Source organism: Pelobates fuscus, chromosome 5 (genome assembly GCF_036172605.1).
Source record: "Pelobates fuscus isolate aPelFus1 chromosome 5, aPelFus1.pri, whole genome shotgun sequence".
Classification (NCBI taxonomy): Eukaryota; Metazoa; Chordata; class Amphibia; order Anura; family Pelobatidae; genus Pelobates; species Pelobates fuscus.
Window position 1 is genome coordinate 199,290,646 of NC_086321.1, and position 16,322 is coordinate 199,306,967.

The 16,322-nt window shown below is 41.9% G+C and overlaps 1 protein-coding gene across 1 annotated transcript in view; it reads right to left on the reverse strand.

Annotated features, from left to right (window-relative positions):
- The window catches only part of LOC134612169 (uncharacterized), a 118,623-nt gene that overhangs the window by 83,217 nt on the left and 19,084 nt on the right, over positions 1-16,322 (reverse strand). The window contains exons 6-10 of the mRNA XM_063456525.1: positions 9,787-9,865; positions 8,271-8,359; positions 7,578-7,724; positions 3,295-3,346; positions 1,039-1,139 (exon numbers count right to left, since the gene is read on the reverse strand). Coding sequence (XP_063312595.1) covers positions 1,039-1,139; positions 3,295-3,346; positions 7,578-7,724; positions 8,271-8,359; positions 9,787-9,865 — 468 coding nt within the window. The remainder of the gene's footprint in view (positions 1-1,038; positions 1,140-3,294; positions 3,347-7,577; positions 7,725-8,270; positions 8,360-9,786; positions 9,866-16,322) is intronic.

Consider the following 16,322-nt stretch of genomic DNA (forward strand, 5'->3'; position numbering starts at 1 on the left):
CAAAAGACCAATGTCTCGCAAACTCTGCAACTGGAGATCCACTGACCAATGATTTTCATTACACCGATACACAGGTTTATTTAGTCAAGTGAGAATTCAATGTGAAGGGTAGGGAATTTTAATTTTAATGCCAGATAAGCTGAACTGAAATCATGGCTGACTTAAAGAATTTCTCCAGTTCAGCTATTTAGACCTCAAATTTGAAATTCCCTTTGAATTCTCACTTTAGTGAATAACCCTGAAGATATTCTAACTATTCTGTGGCTCATGTCAAGAAGGACAGGATTTGTCAAGCAACTTATCAATCAGTTTAAAAAAAAAATGGATTAATGGTACAGACACCAATGGTAGTATAGCCTCTCAAAAAAATAAGTTGAACCACTAAACAGGAAATGAAAGGATAGTTAACTAAATCAAATTGTGAACATTACCATCTCAGGTATAGTCACAGTATAGATACTTTAGACTTAATTTAGAAAAATAACTTTTACTTCATAAAAATTCACCGTTTAGCGAATAAACCCTAAAGTATTAAATATGGCACACATGGAGCAGAATATGGCAATTATGGGATCAGAGGGAGAAGGATGGAAGTGGAATGTACACTGAAAAAAGCTAAAATGGGCAGATCGCTGGAATGATGAAAAAAGTATACTCATGGAGAGTAATGGACAATGAAGAGCAAATAAGGGTAAAAGAAGATTTGAATTGTACAAGGGTATGGGTGGCAATAGGCAAACTTATTTAAAGCATAAATACCAAAGCACACAGGAGTCAGGAACACAGCGTTACAGTTTGGTTGACAAATTAAACAACTGGTGACAGCTTCTAATAATATTTGATATACAGAACCTCAACTCTCCGAGATACAAAGCCATTTTGAATTAGACTACATAAGTATAACCTCTCAATGGTTTTTCCTCTCCTGCAATGCCTGAGGCAAATTTTTTTTAATTCATATCGACAGTATCTGACATAATCTTATATGTTTGTTTTGTGTAATATTATCATATGTAATGAATAATTGGTTAATATTACCTGTGTCCAGCATGAATGTATCATTGCAGTAAACAGAATCTCCTGTGCAGCCTCCGAACATATATATGTGCTCACCGACTGCAACAAACCTGTGACCCATCCTAGAACAATTGGGAACCAAATTATTATTGCTTCACCATCATAGAAGGTAAGTAATATTTGCATTTTTATGATAATTTCAGCAGGCTACGATAACTTTTATTTTGCGCATGTATTATGGCTGAAGACAGAAGATTGAAGAAAAGTTTTTAAGCAACACTTTAACATGTAATTTGTATGAAATTTTATTTTACAGGGTTTTCTTTTTTTTTTATTCTTTCTTTTTTCGTGCAGAGAAAATACAATACGGTTCACAGTGCCACGACAGCAGAGTCAACCAAGATATACATGCAGTTGTACAGTGCCATGTCACATAAGAGAAATGCACATGTTTAATTTTTTTAAACTCGCTTTTACATTATAGTTATGTGGATACCCTGAACAATGCTAGTGATCAGCTTGTTTACAAGAGAAACTTGAAGCGGGGGGGGGGGGGGGGGTGAGTGGTTATTCAGGCTAATGTTTCAAGATGTTTCATTCTAGGTTTGCTTAAGACCTAGGTTTCATTAGGCAAGTGAATAATTTGCAGTTATACAGGCTTATGCTTATATGGAACAATAGCTTATCTTAAGGTGAGTATTCAGGGAGATATATCATACCACCAGGCAGGTTGTGGCTTGCTAGGTTGTTATCTACACTAGGGCATCAAGACCATCCCTAACTGTAGCCTCGGTTATAGCACCAGTGGTGGACATGTCTGTTTGATTGTACCCACAGCCAGGGTCCCTGTTGTTACGGCTATCAGCAACTGGTCCAGTAGCTTCTGCTTTAGGTGCCGTCTGTCGTAAGGAGCTGGGGTACCTGTCAGTTTTGGCGTCAGGGATGATGGTAAGCAGTGTCCTTTTTTCCGGCATTTAATTAGTCCTCATAGAACACCTCTGAGTCCTTTGCGTTCTTGGGACCCACTGCAGGTCAGAGTGTCTGCGGATCTCTATGGATTTTCTTTCCCTGCTGGTACACGGGTATGAGTATGATGCTTTACAGGTCGCAGTGATCAGGTGTGGGCCCCGCTGTAATGGGGTAGTCGTTTGGGTACTGCCTCCGTGTTGGTCTGCGGTGTGCATTATAAGGAGCTCTGGTGAGGCGCGCTCAGGTTAGATAGGCGCTGGGTGGGTCTGCTTGCGGTGTGGGTAGTCGGCAGAACCGCAGGTCTCCGCTGCTGCCCCGACGTGCATATAAATACCCTGGGTGGTTGTGGCTCGGGCCATGTGCCGCTGGTGCTCTCTCAGCGCGCCTTCTTCTTCGGTCGGCAGCCTAGGTGCATCTCCGTCGGCCATTTTTTCAGGTCCGCGTGGTGGCTGTCAGCGCTGAGTCACCCAAAAAGCTCTGCCAGGATGTTGCCTGCCCGGTGGAGGCCGGGATAACCCCCACCGGCCCAGAGGGGGGGTGAACGTGGCTGGGGACCCCGTAGTTGGTGCTGTTTTCAGTCAATATCTGGGCGTAGAGCGAGGCAGCGGCCGTCCGCCCCACTCCCCTCCCGGTCAGGCCTCAGTCTCCCCAGCCCTGGAGCATCTCACCAGGACCCGGTCCACCCGTTCTTAGGTGCTCCAGCTGCACCGGGACACTCCAGGACCAGGTATCTCACACTCCCAGGGGGTTCCAGGCTGGTTTTGGTGTTTTTTTTGCCCATTATTAGTAGAGTTCCCCTGGAGCTAATGTGACTAGCAGCCTGCTGGCATGGCTGCCGGGCCCCCGCCCCCTTTACAGGTTTTTATAGATACCCTCTATCACTAATATTTTATTTAGTTCATTTATAAATATGGCATTCATACATCTTTGCTTTGAATTCAGTTAAATATCTGATGATAATTTGACATTACTGACATTAGCACCTGGGACTCTTGTCATGGGCTGGTTAATGACATCCCAATGACGCTGCTGGATGTGGAGTTACATCTCTGGCAGCTGAGTGATTTATTTTCTTACCTGCAGTGTTTCAGAGGAAAATGCTGCAGATACAGACTTCGACCACCATGAACACTTTAAATCGATGCAGTGGTCATGGTGCTTGAAGTAACTCTTTAATTAATAATATGACAGCATCAACAAAATTCATTTGACATTTTCAAGCATCACTGTGACAAAAATGTTTATTAAATGAATGGTAAAAAAATATATAATACCGGTATGTAGTTTGCTCATATAGACATTACATACCTTGCTTCAGGCACACAGCCAGATGTTTTAACTGGCACCCAATTCTCCGATACTAATTAAAAACACAAAATATAAACACAATATTTTGCATCAGATATCACAGCATTACATCATAATGTCATGTTTAACTAGAGGAAATTGCTTAAAAAAGCACTATACTGTAACACGCACTACCTCCAAGTAGAGGTAGATTTTGTTTGAGAGAAAATTGCTTGTCTTAAAACCAATGTGAATCTGTATTTGTTGGCTTCCTTTATAATAATGGAAATTGTGAGATTAACAACTTTCTTAGAGTTGACTCTTAGAGACTCCTGTGTGAAAAATTATACAGCCCAATTGTGCCACTTTCTCCCCCCCCCCCCCCCCCCCCCATGGCAATCCAGACTAACTGGTTTTGGCTGTGGACGCTTGTACTGGTAGCTTCAGTGCCCGATTGCCCTGAGGGGGATCTCGACAATTGTGCTGGCCTCTGGTCTTCTTTGCGTGTGAGGTCATTTCTTGTGGTGGTTTCTATGGTTGGTGCTATATGGTCGTTCTTAGTGAGGATGTGGGTTACTGGGTGCTTAGGTAATTTTTGTCTTAAGAGTCGGGTTTTCTGGTGCTCTTGTCAAGCTTTTAACTTACTTTTTGTGTGTATTGTACCCCTTCGTGTAGGTCCCTGTATATCCTACTTTGCATTGTGTGTCCGGGACCGTGCCTCATGCTCTGTGGTGTCTGTGTAGCAGGCATTAGGATAGTAGGTTAGAGAGGGTCAGTAGCATATAGTAAAGAGATCAAGGTTTGGGTCCTGCCTGTCCTGTCTCTGGGGTATGTGACCCCACCCCTTTTTTACGGGGGATTGCTGTATAGTTGAGTTTCGAGAGAAGGTTGTGATTGATCACCATCGTGGCCAGCAGTCATGCGCCTAGGCCCCCCCCCCCCCAGTGCCCTGTTGTCCTGGCATATCGAGCGTGTTAGGTTGTTACCATGGTAGGGATGTGTCCCCGTCCAGCCAAGGGTCCCAAATTTTATGGAACTGTTTGGGTGTGTCATGAAGCTGTGAGGTGAGCTTGTCCATATGTAGGCTGTCTTGTATTTTTCCTGTGATTGTTTCTTGTGTTGGAATTTTGGGTGAGGACCAGGCTTCTGCGATCGCTCTGCATGTTGCCAAGGCGATGCAAACACTTAGTTTGTTCTATGTTTTGGTGATGGTCTCGATGGGCGTTGAGAGTAAGAGGGCCCAGGGGTCCAAGGTGCAGGGTTTGCCCAAGATTTTGGCTATGAGTGTTGTGACACTTTTCCAAAGGGGTTTTATTTCGGGGCAGGTCCACCAACAGTGGAGGAACATCTTTATCTCCCCGCACTGCTTCCAGCATAGTTTAGATGCAGTGTGGTGCATGATAGCGAGGTGTTATATGCCTGTTCCGTATGTGTTGCGCATATTGATATTGACGCTGTGGCCCAATCGGATTTGTCTTCTGGGGGTCCCAAGTCTGTTTCCCATGCTGCAATGTAGAGGAGTGCTATTTGGATGGAATGGGTTGCTAGGGTAATGTAAAGTTCCGATATTTATCCCTTCCTGGAGGGGTGAGCTAATCAGTCTTGTACAAATCGAGTAAGAGAGGCTGTTCTTGCCTTTTGTATGATCAGGATGGAGGCAAAGCTGTGTATCTGTATGTACCTAAAGTGGTTGAAGGTTGTGAGGGTGGCAGAATCTTTAATGTCAGTGTACTTAATGATTGCATTGTGGTATAGGTGGCTTAGTCTAGATATGTCACAATGGTCGAAGTGTGCTGGGGTAAGGTCTGGTGGGAATAGTTTATTCCTAGAGATCGGAGTCATGGGGGATAAAAAGGAAGAGAGCTCAAATTTGTCTTGTAGTCGGTCCCATAGGTCTAACAAATGTGTGATCGAAGGTGATGTTGGCGGGGGTAAGGGTCTGTGTGGTTTTGGTACCCACATATACAGGGATGGGTGATCCCAGCCAAAGATCAAATGTTCTAAGTCTACCCATCTTTTGTTTTTTTTGTGGTGGGGAGTGCTATTGTTGGATCTGGATTAAGTGTGCCGCAGAGTGATAGTGTGAGAAATTCGGCAATCCCAGCCCCCCCCATTTCTTGGGGACATACCAGGTGCTCCTATATACTCTGTGCTTGCGTCCGTTGGAGGCAAATGTGTCTACCGCAAATTGTATGGTCTTTAGGTCAGATCTGTGAAACGGGATAGGCAGTGTTTGAAAGACATATAAGAATCTAGGGAGGTGGTTCATCTTGAGATTGCCCCAGCCATGAGATTCCCAGTGCCTTCCATTGGCGAAGGTCGTTGTGTGCTGTGAGTATAAGCGGTGTATAGTTTATCTCGTATAGGTTTGTTGTGTCCGCTGGCAGTTGGATTCCCAGGTAGGAGATGGCTACGAGACAGATCCAAAATGGGAACTTATTTTTAATCTGGGCTAGGCTGGGTCTGTTAAATTGTATTGGCAGGAGTTCCGATTTTGCAAGATTGAGTTTACAACCGAAAATTTCTGAGTAGGTCTGGATGAGAGTTAGTAGGGATTTGATCGATCATCCCGGGTTGGTCAAAGTGAGCAATATATCATCGGCATATGCCAAAACCTTAAATGAAGGCAGATTCTTGAATACCAAATCTTCAATACCAAATTGTGGCATCATCACAATCTCTTGCCTATAGACTTCATGTTGGCAAGGAGTGTCTTTCTTATTTAGCTTTGGAAGATCCATTAAGCTTTGTGGTGGTAAATGGGGTTTGTTCAAGTTTCGAATAGGATTCTCAAAAAATTAATATGATGAGATAGGATATGAATGGTCCTTACAGATTTATTGACTATGGTCGAATGAAGAGAGTCTCATAGATTGAGCAAATTCATCTGGCGAAAAGTATGACTTGCAGAGTTTTAGCGTGACAGATAATACAGGTCTAAGCATGAATGCACATGTTATTGAGGTGAATGAGAAAATTGATCGAGTTTCAGAGTGAAAGATTCACATTCTGAGTGAGTTAAAAGATACATACAGGGTTGTTTACTGAAGTGAAAAATGTCAGGAATTCAAAATGAATCTTAAGTCAATTGCATATTTAAGGTGAAAAAATGCTGAATTGGAAAAATTTAGCTATGGTTCCAGTTTGGCTAATTTGGTCTAAAAAGAATATCCCTGATAGTGTTAAAGGGCAAGTTCAAAATCACATTGCATTGCATTTAGAGAATTTGAAAGTTGATTGCTGTTTTTTTTAATCGCCCTGGCCAATATATTGTGTTCTCAAATTCGATGTGGTGCGAATCCGTTGGCCTAAAATTGAAGATTAATTTTTCACACAGTATTTTAGCTGCCAGGAAGTGATTTTTCATACCTCTTTCTTTTGCTTTTGTAATGCTTTACTAAAACTAAATAAGTTTAGCAGGTATTGTCCATGGGTACCATCTAATTAACATGTGGGGATCGACACATTGACACATATCTGAATGGAGGAGCAGCTAGCCCACTTGCTCAATTAGATTAACCCCCTATATATCACAAAATATTATATTTTTAAACATCATACCAAAATTGAGGTGTGCCACATACTATTCAGTATATTTTGATACACAATAAAAATAGGTAACTGCTAAACACAACCGAAATACATTTTTATTTAAATGATGAAGGTGTCTTCAGATCTAGCAAAGGGCAGAACTCAAAATACTGGATAAATATTTACATCAAAAAGAAGAAAAAAAGGCTAAAACCCCCACCCCCTAAAAGCCAAATGATATACTTGAATGTTATCAAGACACAGTTAAAAACAAAGTTGCACCATCTATATAATACTCATTTTAAAACAATTTACTTAGATGGGTTGACATAAAATTCTAGGCATCTTATTTAGAATCTGGGGATTCCTAAACGGCTGGATTTGTATTTCTTAACATAATTATAACCATTGTAAATAAATTAAACTATGTTGCAACCAAGTAATCACCAGATGATAATAGGTCTAAAATGTTGATTCATTATTATGATATCAATATTAATTGTCACATCTTCTCTATACAGTTCACCAGTAGCTTGTTTCTCCAGTGTCAACTTGTCTCCAGTACCCATTTCAATAAAGTTTTTTATACTTTATTTCTGAGTACTTTGTTTACTACATGCTTCTTCGAGGCCAACTTTTCATCATTTTAATAACAAATTAAACTATCTGCAATTTCTCACACAATGTAGAACATATGCAAATATTAGATTTTTTAGTTTTTTATTTGTATGCCCTATAAAGTTTTCAAAGATGATATACAAAGATTGGTTTACCTGTATTGAACAAAAAAAGGTCATCTACAACTCTTCCATGGCAAATTCCACCAAAAACAAATAAATTTTCACCAACAACTGCAACACTGTGATTTAATGTCTTGGGTGCTGCTCCACTAGTTTTTAGTAGCTCCCATTTTAAAGTACCTGAAACACACAATATACAAATAGACTATCAATAGAAGAGAATGTACATCCAAAAAGCTATTAGACTTGCATTTCAGTCATAATATGTGTAGGTACAGTCATCTACTTAAAAAAAGCTTTCACACTTTCACCATGTTCTTGTAAAAACCCAGTCTAAATGTATCTAATGACTCAGCATAAAGAAGAAATGTCCCTTTTCTGGTATTCACAACATTGAGTAGAACATTGAAGACCACCTATAACATGCAAACGTTTTTTGATGTGATGCCTTTGAAATCTTATTTTAAAGGGCAACTGTCACCAAAATATGTTCATCACGTATTGAAAGAAAATATATATTTCTTTATAAATTAAGTATATGTAAAGAGATTAAAAAAAAAAAAAACTCATACAACGCTGAGCTGTTCTATCGGGTTACCTATGCATTTAGGGCCACCTGATCGATATTGCTGAAATGGTTGGGCGCCATCGCCCTTTAACAGTGCTACTGGGCCCCTTTCACATCACCGATGCTGGAAGGAAGTGAGTTTAGATCATATGTCTTACCTATGTCAAATAAATATGTTCCTGGGAGACATTCATCTGCATTTTGGTCAGAGCGACCTCCAAATAAATAAATGTGTCTTTTCACAACACTGTGAATAAATGAAGTAAAGCAGTTCAACAATTCAGCCATGTAAGCGTCAGAACCTGTCTTTATTTATATAAATACACAAAGACAGCGAAACAAACATCCAACTATTCATTTTTAGGGAAACAAAAATGATTTTCAGAAATGTACGGCTAAAGCATAATTATGGAATCATCACGGAAAGTACCGATTCATGATTTGCATTGACAAAACCCTGCCTGTGATTTATTTAGGCAGACAATGCAATATTGCCTTAAAAGAAAGAATCTTGATTCGCCATCTGTATAGTGTTCAATTGACTGAAAATATATGTGTCTATACACAATGTACTTCTATACAGTAAGGCCCATGGTAACACTTCACTTATATGTTTTTATTAAAAAAAAAAGCAATCACATCATAGCTGTTAAACTTAATACCCTTAAAATGTTTTATTACATCTTTAATAGAACTTTTAGTAATTTTATCACATTTAGCCGCTACTAGTGAAAAATTATGGTTTGACAGATTTAGTTTCCCCAGGTATATAGGTGACCAGGTAACCCTAAGAGTGTCTGACGGACCCAGGGCCAGTTTTGCATCACAAGCGCCGATAGGCACAGAATTCCCAAGCACCCCCAATCCCCTCCATTTGTAAAAAAACATTTTTCAAAAACCTTGACTGTTTAAATATGATACAAATTGTTCTCAATGGAGTTGTTATTGTACAAGGCGATCTTGGGTTCCATCTTACCTTAAAGGGTTAAACCATCGATATACAGTTTAACCCCAGAATCTGGAAGATAGTGCCTGATCGCTCTGCCCTTCCAGGCAGCCTCTGAAAAGTGACTTCTAATTTACTTTTTCCTTTACACAGGGTAGATCCCTTGTACCTCAACTCATGGTTTTGTTGTTTATCACTGTTGCTCCATTATTTTAAGAGAGAGGTACCCTTTTATCATAGCTTTCTAAGAGACCGCTGTAATGTAGCCACAAGAAAACATACAATTGTGTAGGTAACTTCATTCATGTTTTTTACTGAAGGACATTACTCACAACCAGTCCAGCTTTCATTATAAATCTAAGTGATGTTCTAACTATACTTTAATAATGGATGATTAAGCATAAAACCCAAAGTGTTTAGGAAAGCTTCCCCACACCTCTGGGTCTTTGAGCTTGTCCAACACTTATTTTGAAGACAATAAATATGCATATTTGTTTAGTTGGATCTATAAGTATATCTGTTGTTTTTTGTTGTTGTTTTTTTGTTTTGTTTTTTGAGGTAATGGCATTCTTGAATTTGTGTGCAAGTGTTTTTGAGGTATGATCATAGTAATTGATACATTTTGCATGGTTCATGCTATTTATTTCTAATGCCACATACAGTAATATATGATAATAAAGAATTTTCGTGACAGTCTCTCTTTAAAAAATAAAAACTGTAATACTTGCCAAATATCATGTCCTTCTCTAGGAGATGGAATGTGTCCACTTTGTGGGATCTCTTCCCAAGTTGAATCATTTGGAGTAACTATTATGAACATAAAAACCATACAGAAAGGATCACAGATTTATGCAGAAAATATAAAAGGAATAAAACAATGCACTGTCTCTGTTGCTTCAGCACCTCTCCCAGGATATCAGTAAAGAAAGAGGGGGTGAATTAATAACATCTGTAAATGGTGGCTGCTGAAAGTCTAATTAACCAATCTGTGGAATGCTGTGATTTGTATGTCCTGTTGAAACCCTTACATTGATCCACAACTCTTGCCCTAATTTAAAAAAATATAAAAATGTTACATAAAAATATACAATGGTAAAGCACCCATTCGGGTAACAGTGCATGCTTCACTTTTTATATCCCTAATCACTGTGTGACTAACAATGTTCAGTGTTCAGGAGTCAGACCTTAATTTTAGGGCAACACTGGTATATATGTCCTGAGTTACACAAATTAGTTGTAGTTACAATCCTGGGCATAAACTGCTATTTGGAGCTACCACCATTTTCATTCAGCTACCCCAAATAATGATAAGGTGGAAGATGTGTTGAGGAGATATAAAATATATCAATTTGAAATAGAGATTTCTTCCTTTTTGTTATGTAAACCTTCACACTAGAGATGTCCCGAATAGTTCTGGGCGAACATAGCTTGTTCGCGTTCGCCACGGATGGCAAACATATGCGATGTTCGGTCCGCCCCCTATTCGTCATCATTGAGTAAACTTTGACCCTGTACCTCACAGTCAGCAGACACATTCCAGCCAATCAGCAACAGACCATCCCTCTCAGACCCTCCCACCTCCTGGACAGCATCCATTTTAGATTCATTCGGAAGCTGCATTCTTTTTTTTTTTTTTTTAGACAGAAGTGTGTTATATTTGAGCATGCTAGGCTGAACGTGCGTATATCATGGCTAGTTGCACTGAGGGTATGAGTATATAGCAGTACATTGTTGTGAAAGATGGCTGTCATGTTTACGGTGCAGCTTGAACGTTATCAACTGTGTATTTATATCAGCAGCTCCACCACTAGTTATAAATCAAGTGTGAGTCGCCCCATGAGATGAGACTAGTGAATAACATAATACATGAACGGTTAAGGTAAAGGCATGTAAGGAACTACGACAATAAACTCTTTAGGAGGTGAAATAATGACATGTTTAAACGCTTGCTACTTTACGATTAGTTAATGTGCAGAGAGCAGTTCATGTGATCAAAGGCATGGTGTGGAGGATCGGCTATAGTGGGACATGCTTGGCAGGCTGCTGTTTACTGCTTGTGCTCATCCGATCCCTTCTGGGCGCCAGGTGCAGATCCTGGGAGTCCCTGATACCTGGAACAACAAAGGCAAGTCTCTGGCTGAGTGCCGGGTTCACGGCTTGAGGTGGTGGAAGCTTGTTTTGTCGGGTGGTCGGATCTGTCCCGGTGGTGCTTCACGTGCAGTGCGGGATTGTGGTGGCTTAAGGTGAAGGCAAGTGCTTGACGTGGGGCAGGCTCTGCATTTCTGTTTGTGCCTCCGGTCCCGTCTTCGACGCCTTTTGCGTTGGTGGATTTTAATGGGGACTGCTTTGCTTAGCTGTGGTGGAGCTTGTTGGGGCTGTTGTGGAGCTTGTTGGGGCTTCCTGCTTGTTATTTGCTTCCAAAATTTATTAAAGAGTCTGTCCAGCTTAGACTCAATATCCTGCCATGCTTTGCTGGTACCAGGAGGACACGCGGCTGCCGCCATATTGGGGGAGTCGCAGATGAGTATGTCAGCTTGGGCGGCTGTGCTCTGTGCGTCTATTAGCTCCATACAGCCTCTCAGGGGTGGACCGGGATAACCCCCACTGGTCCTGCCGGGAAGTAGCTGCTCCTGGGCATCCCAAGATCGGGAGATCGGCCGCCTCTCCCACCCAGTGAGCACCAGGCCACACTTGCCATGCGGAGGTAAATAAGACTCTGTCGAGTTGCTGACCGCTTTTAAGCATGTCGGGTCGGTCAGGTAGGAGCAACATTGCTGAGTCATCCCCTTCTGGGGTGAAATTCGCTTGTTGATAGCTGCTTAAAGTGAGATATTGAGGGAGCTCACATGAAGTGCGTCTTTCCTCCATGACAGCTAGGCCCCCCCCCGGAAGCTGCATTCTTAGTGAGAGGAGGGACAGTGTAGCTGCTGCTGATTTAATAGGGTAATCGATAGCTACGCTAGTGTATTCAGTGTCCACTACAGTCCTGAAGGGCTCATCTGATCTCTGCTGTAAGGACAGCACCCCAAAAAGCCCTTTTTAGGGCTAGAACATCAGTCTGCTTTTTTTTTTTCCTGTGTAATCTAATTGCAGTTGCCCGCCTGCCAGCATGTGTGTCAGGCTCACAGCGTATACTGTGCCCACTTGCCCAGTGCCACCACTCATATCTGGTGTCACAATAGCTTGCATTTAAAAAAAACAAAAACTTTTTTGACTGTGAAATAATAGCAGTCAGTTTCCTTCACACGTGTGCGTTCCAGGGCCTGCCAGGGCACAGTGTCACACCAGTGCAACTCATATCTGGTGTAACAGTAGTGTACATTTAAAAAAAACTAGAAATTTGACTGTGAAATAATAGCAGTCAGTTTCCTTCACACGTGTGCGTTTCAGGGCCTGCCAGGGCACAGTGTCACACCAGTGCAACTCATATCTGGTGTAACAGTAGTGTACATTTAAAAAAAAAAATTTTGGACTGTAATAGATTGAATAGCAGTTAGTTGTCTGCAAGCGTGTGTGTCAGGCCTACAGCGTCTACTCTGCCAACTTCTGCCAGTGCACAGTGCCACTCATATCTGTTGTCACAGTAGCTTGCACGCATAGTACCACTAATCGAATAAAAAATGACAGGCAGAGGCAGGCCACCCCGCAGGGGCCATCGTGGTTGTGGTGCTGTGATTCCCTTTGGCCCTAGAATAATGCCCAGTGTTCAGAGGCCACGTACCCCGAACTTGAAAAGTTCTGAGGACATAGTTGACTGGCTAACACAGGACACCCAATCTTCTACAGCTTCCGCTCGGAACCTCGACGCACCATCCTCCTCCAGCTTAGCTTCGGGCACCTCTCAAGTTACCACTTGCCCGCCTGTCGCCACCACCAACACTAGCACCACAGCCGCTTCACTTGATCTGTCAGAGGAGTTATTTACACATCAGTTGGAAGAAATGAGTGATGCGCAACCATTATTGCCAGAGGATGTAGATAACAGGGATGAGTCTCCGTCAGGCAGCATTACACACATGGACGTACGGTGTGATGATGATGATGTTGTACCCGCTGCTGCTTCCTTTGCTGAGTTGTCAGATACAAGTGAAGCGGTTGATGATGATGATGCATCCGTGGATGTCACGTGGGTGCCCGCTAGAAGAGAAGAAGAACAGGGGGAAGTTCCGATGGGGAGACAAAGAGGAGGAGGAGACGAGTTGGAAGCAGGGGGAGGTCGTCACAAGGAGCTAGTGGCACAGTCAGACAGCATGCATCGGCACCCGGGGTCAGCCAGACAGCACGCCAATCAACGCATGCTGTTGCCACCACCAGAATGCCGTCATTGCAGAGCTCAGCAGTGTGGCATTTTTTTGTGTGTCTGCCTCTGACAACAGCGATGCTATTTGCAACCTGTGCCAAAAGAAACTGAGTCGTGGGAAGTCCAACACCCACCTAGGTACAACTGCTTTGCGAAGGCACATGATCGCACATCACAAACACCTATGGGATCAACACATGAGTACAAGCAGCACACAAACTCAAAGCCGCCATCCTCCTCCTGGTCCAGCATCTTCAGCCACGTCAACCACTGCTGTCCTCCTTGCCCCCTCTCAACCATCCGCCACTCCGTCTCTTGCCTTGAGCAGTTCCTGCTCATCTGCCCACAGTCAGGTGTCTGTCAAGGACATGTTTGAGCGTAAGAAGCCAATGTCACAAAGTCACCCCCTTGGCATCTGACAGCTGGCTTGTCTGAACTCTTAGCCCGCCAGCTTTTACCATACAAGCTAGTTGAGTCTGAGGCGTTCCAAAAATTTGTATCCATTGGGACACCACAGTGGAAGGTACCCGGCCGCAATGTCTTTGCACAAAAGGCAATCCCCAACCTGTACTCGATTGTGCAAAAGGAAGTAATGGCATGTCTGGCACACAGTGTTGGGGCAAGGGTCCATCTGACCACTGATACCTGGTCTGCAAAGCCTTCAATGACATCAGTGAGGACAAGGAATGGGACATGGCTAGCTTGGTATCCAACCTTGTGCAAATGGGGAGTTTGCGGTTGTGCAAATGGAGTTTGGTCTGTCACTGGGAAGCGGGCGTAACCCTTACACTAGCTGATCGATACAACATCATACCTGATGTTTTAAAGCACGTTATTCCAAACAATTTAGGAATGTTAGGTGATTTATGCCCTTTATGGATTAAAACCAGACTCTGCATCAACTATGTAATTTTCCGTGGGAGTTTTGCCATGGATCCCCCTCCGGCATGCCACAGTCCAGGTGTTAGTCCCCTTGAAACAACTTTTCCATCACTATTGTGGCCAGAAAGAGTCCCTGTGGGTTTTAAAATTCGCCTGCCTATTGAAGTATATGGCGGTTCGCCCGTTCGTGATCATTTGCGGAAATTCGCGTTCGCCATTTGCGAACGAAAAATTTTATGTTTGTGACATTTCTACTTCACACCATAATAAACTACAGCCAGCCGGTGTTGCCGGTGTTCATCTGGCTACTTTCATTTTCAGGGTTCCTATCTATCCAAACTATTTTAATCTATTTTACAATATACAAACTGCAGAGGATATATCATATGGATATCCTCTGGATAAAAATAACGTTTCTAAATGTGTCTGGTGGGACATTAGCAATAGATTCCAAGTAAGATTAAAGCACCATAAGCATTATAGTTCATACTAGTGCTATATTAAAAACTGAAAGATGAGAATATGAAAACTAAAACTAAAAATATCATTAAAAAATATTGTGTAGGGAGAGGGGAGGAGAGCATTGAAACTGTCCTCCAACTCTAGGCCAGGGTATACCACTATGGAACAAATGGGACAAAAAAGCTAAATATAGTGTAGTAAGTTGTGATATTGTGGAATAAAACCAAATAAAATACAATTACAATATCTGGAGCTAGTAATGAGCTCCAAATTTTGCGTCTCAGAGGTATGAACCCTGTCTAAGGATATACTTGTGTATTGGTCTGATGGATGGTGGTCTAGGGGTATATGAGAAGAACAAAAGATGGCACCATTATAGTTTAGTATGTTCAGTAACCAATTCCTTTGGGTTTCTTCTACAGTATCACAACTTACTACACTATATTTCACCTTTTTATCCTTTTTTGTTACATATTGATCCACCCTGATCTGAATTGGAGTACACTTTGAAGACTCTGCTCTCATCTCCCTACACAAGAACTACTAATGACCAGGAAGGAGAGGTTCTGGTTTGGGTTGTTTAAGCGGCTTACCCAAGTATTTAAAAAGCACTAGAAACCTTCTACCTTGTATTACCTATAAATTAAAATATACTGATTTAGATTTGCAGAATTTTGAGAATTTTTTATTGGATATATATACAATGACCAGGCACAACATTAAAACCACCTGACTAATATTGTGTAGGTTGCTCATACTGCCAAAAGAGCATTGAGGCATAGACTCCACAAGACCTCTGAATGTGTCCTGTGGTATCTGACATTAGCAGCAGATCCTTAAAGTCATGCAAGTTGCTAGGTGGGGCCTCCATAGATCGGATTTGTTGATCCAGCACAGTCCACAGATGCTCAATCAGATTGAAATCTGGGGAATTTGGAGGCCACTCTTTGTCATGTTTCAAGCCATTCCTGAACATTTTTTGCAGTGTGGCAGGGTGCACTATCCTGCTGAAAGAGGCCACTGCCATCAGTTAACACCATTGCCATAAAGGGGTGTTGTCAGAATCCAAACCTTAATTTCGGTATTTCATTCCCTTCATTCAAATGTATTTCTGCAGTAACTATGTTTTGCCACTAGTGGCCTTCCTAACCACTATGTCTGAACACTCTTTCTCTCATCCTCACCTGCCTGGACTGATTACTCATGCCATAAAAGGCCACACCTTGCTTAAGGAAACTGCCTTTACATTGATTGGAGTTGTGGTTCTGGACGTGACATGACTTCTGTTCCTGGCTCATACTGAGAAACCTGCTCTACTCCAAATTCCATCTTGATTTATTCAACCAACCTGCTTGATTCCAGGCTGCTCTTTTCTAAGAAGCTTGGTAACAAATCCAGATTTCCAATTCCAACCTGCTTTATTTAATATTGGACTTTATTATCTTTTTCCCTTGTTTGCTTTACAATTACCGGAGTCAACTCAGCCAACTTGCTTTATTCATACTGAACTTTGTTACCTCTTTACTTTTGTTGCAAACCCCTTTTACTCCAACCGGATTCAACACAACCTACCTGGATAATACAATCTATCCTAACTATTTGGTTCTATCCTGAATAACA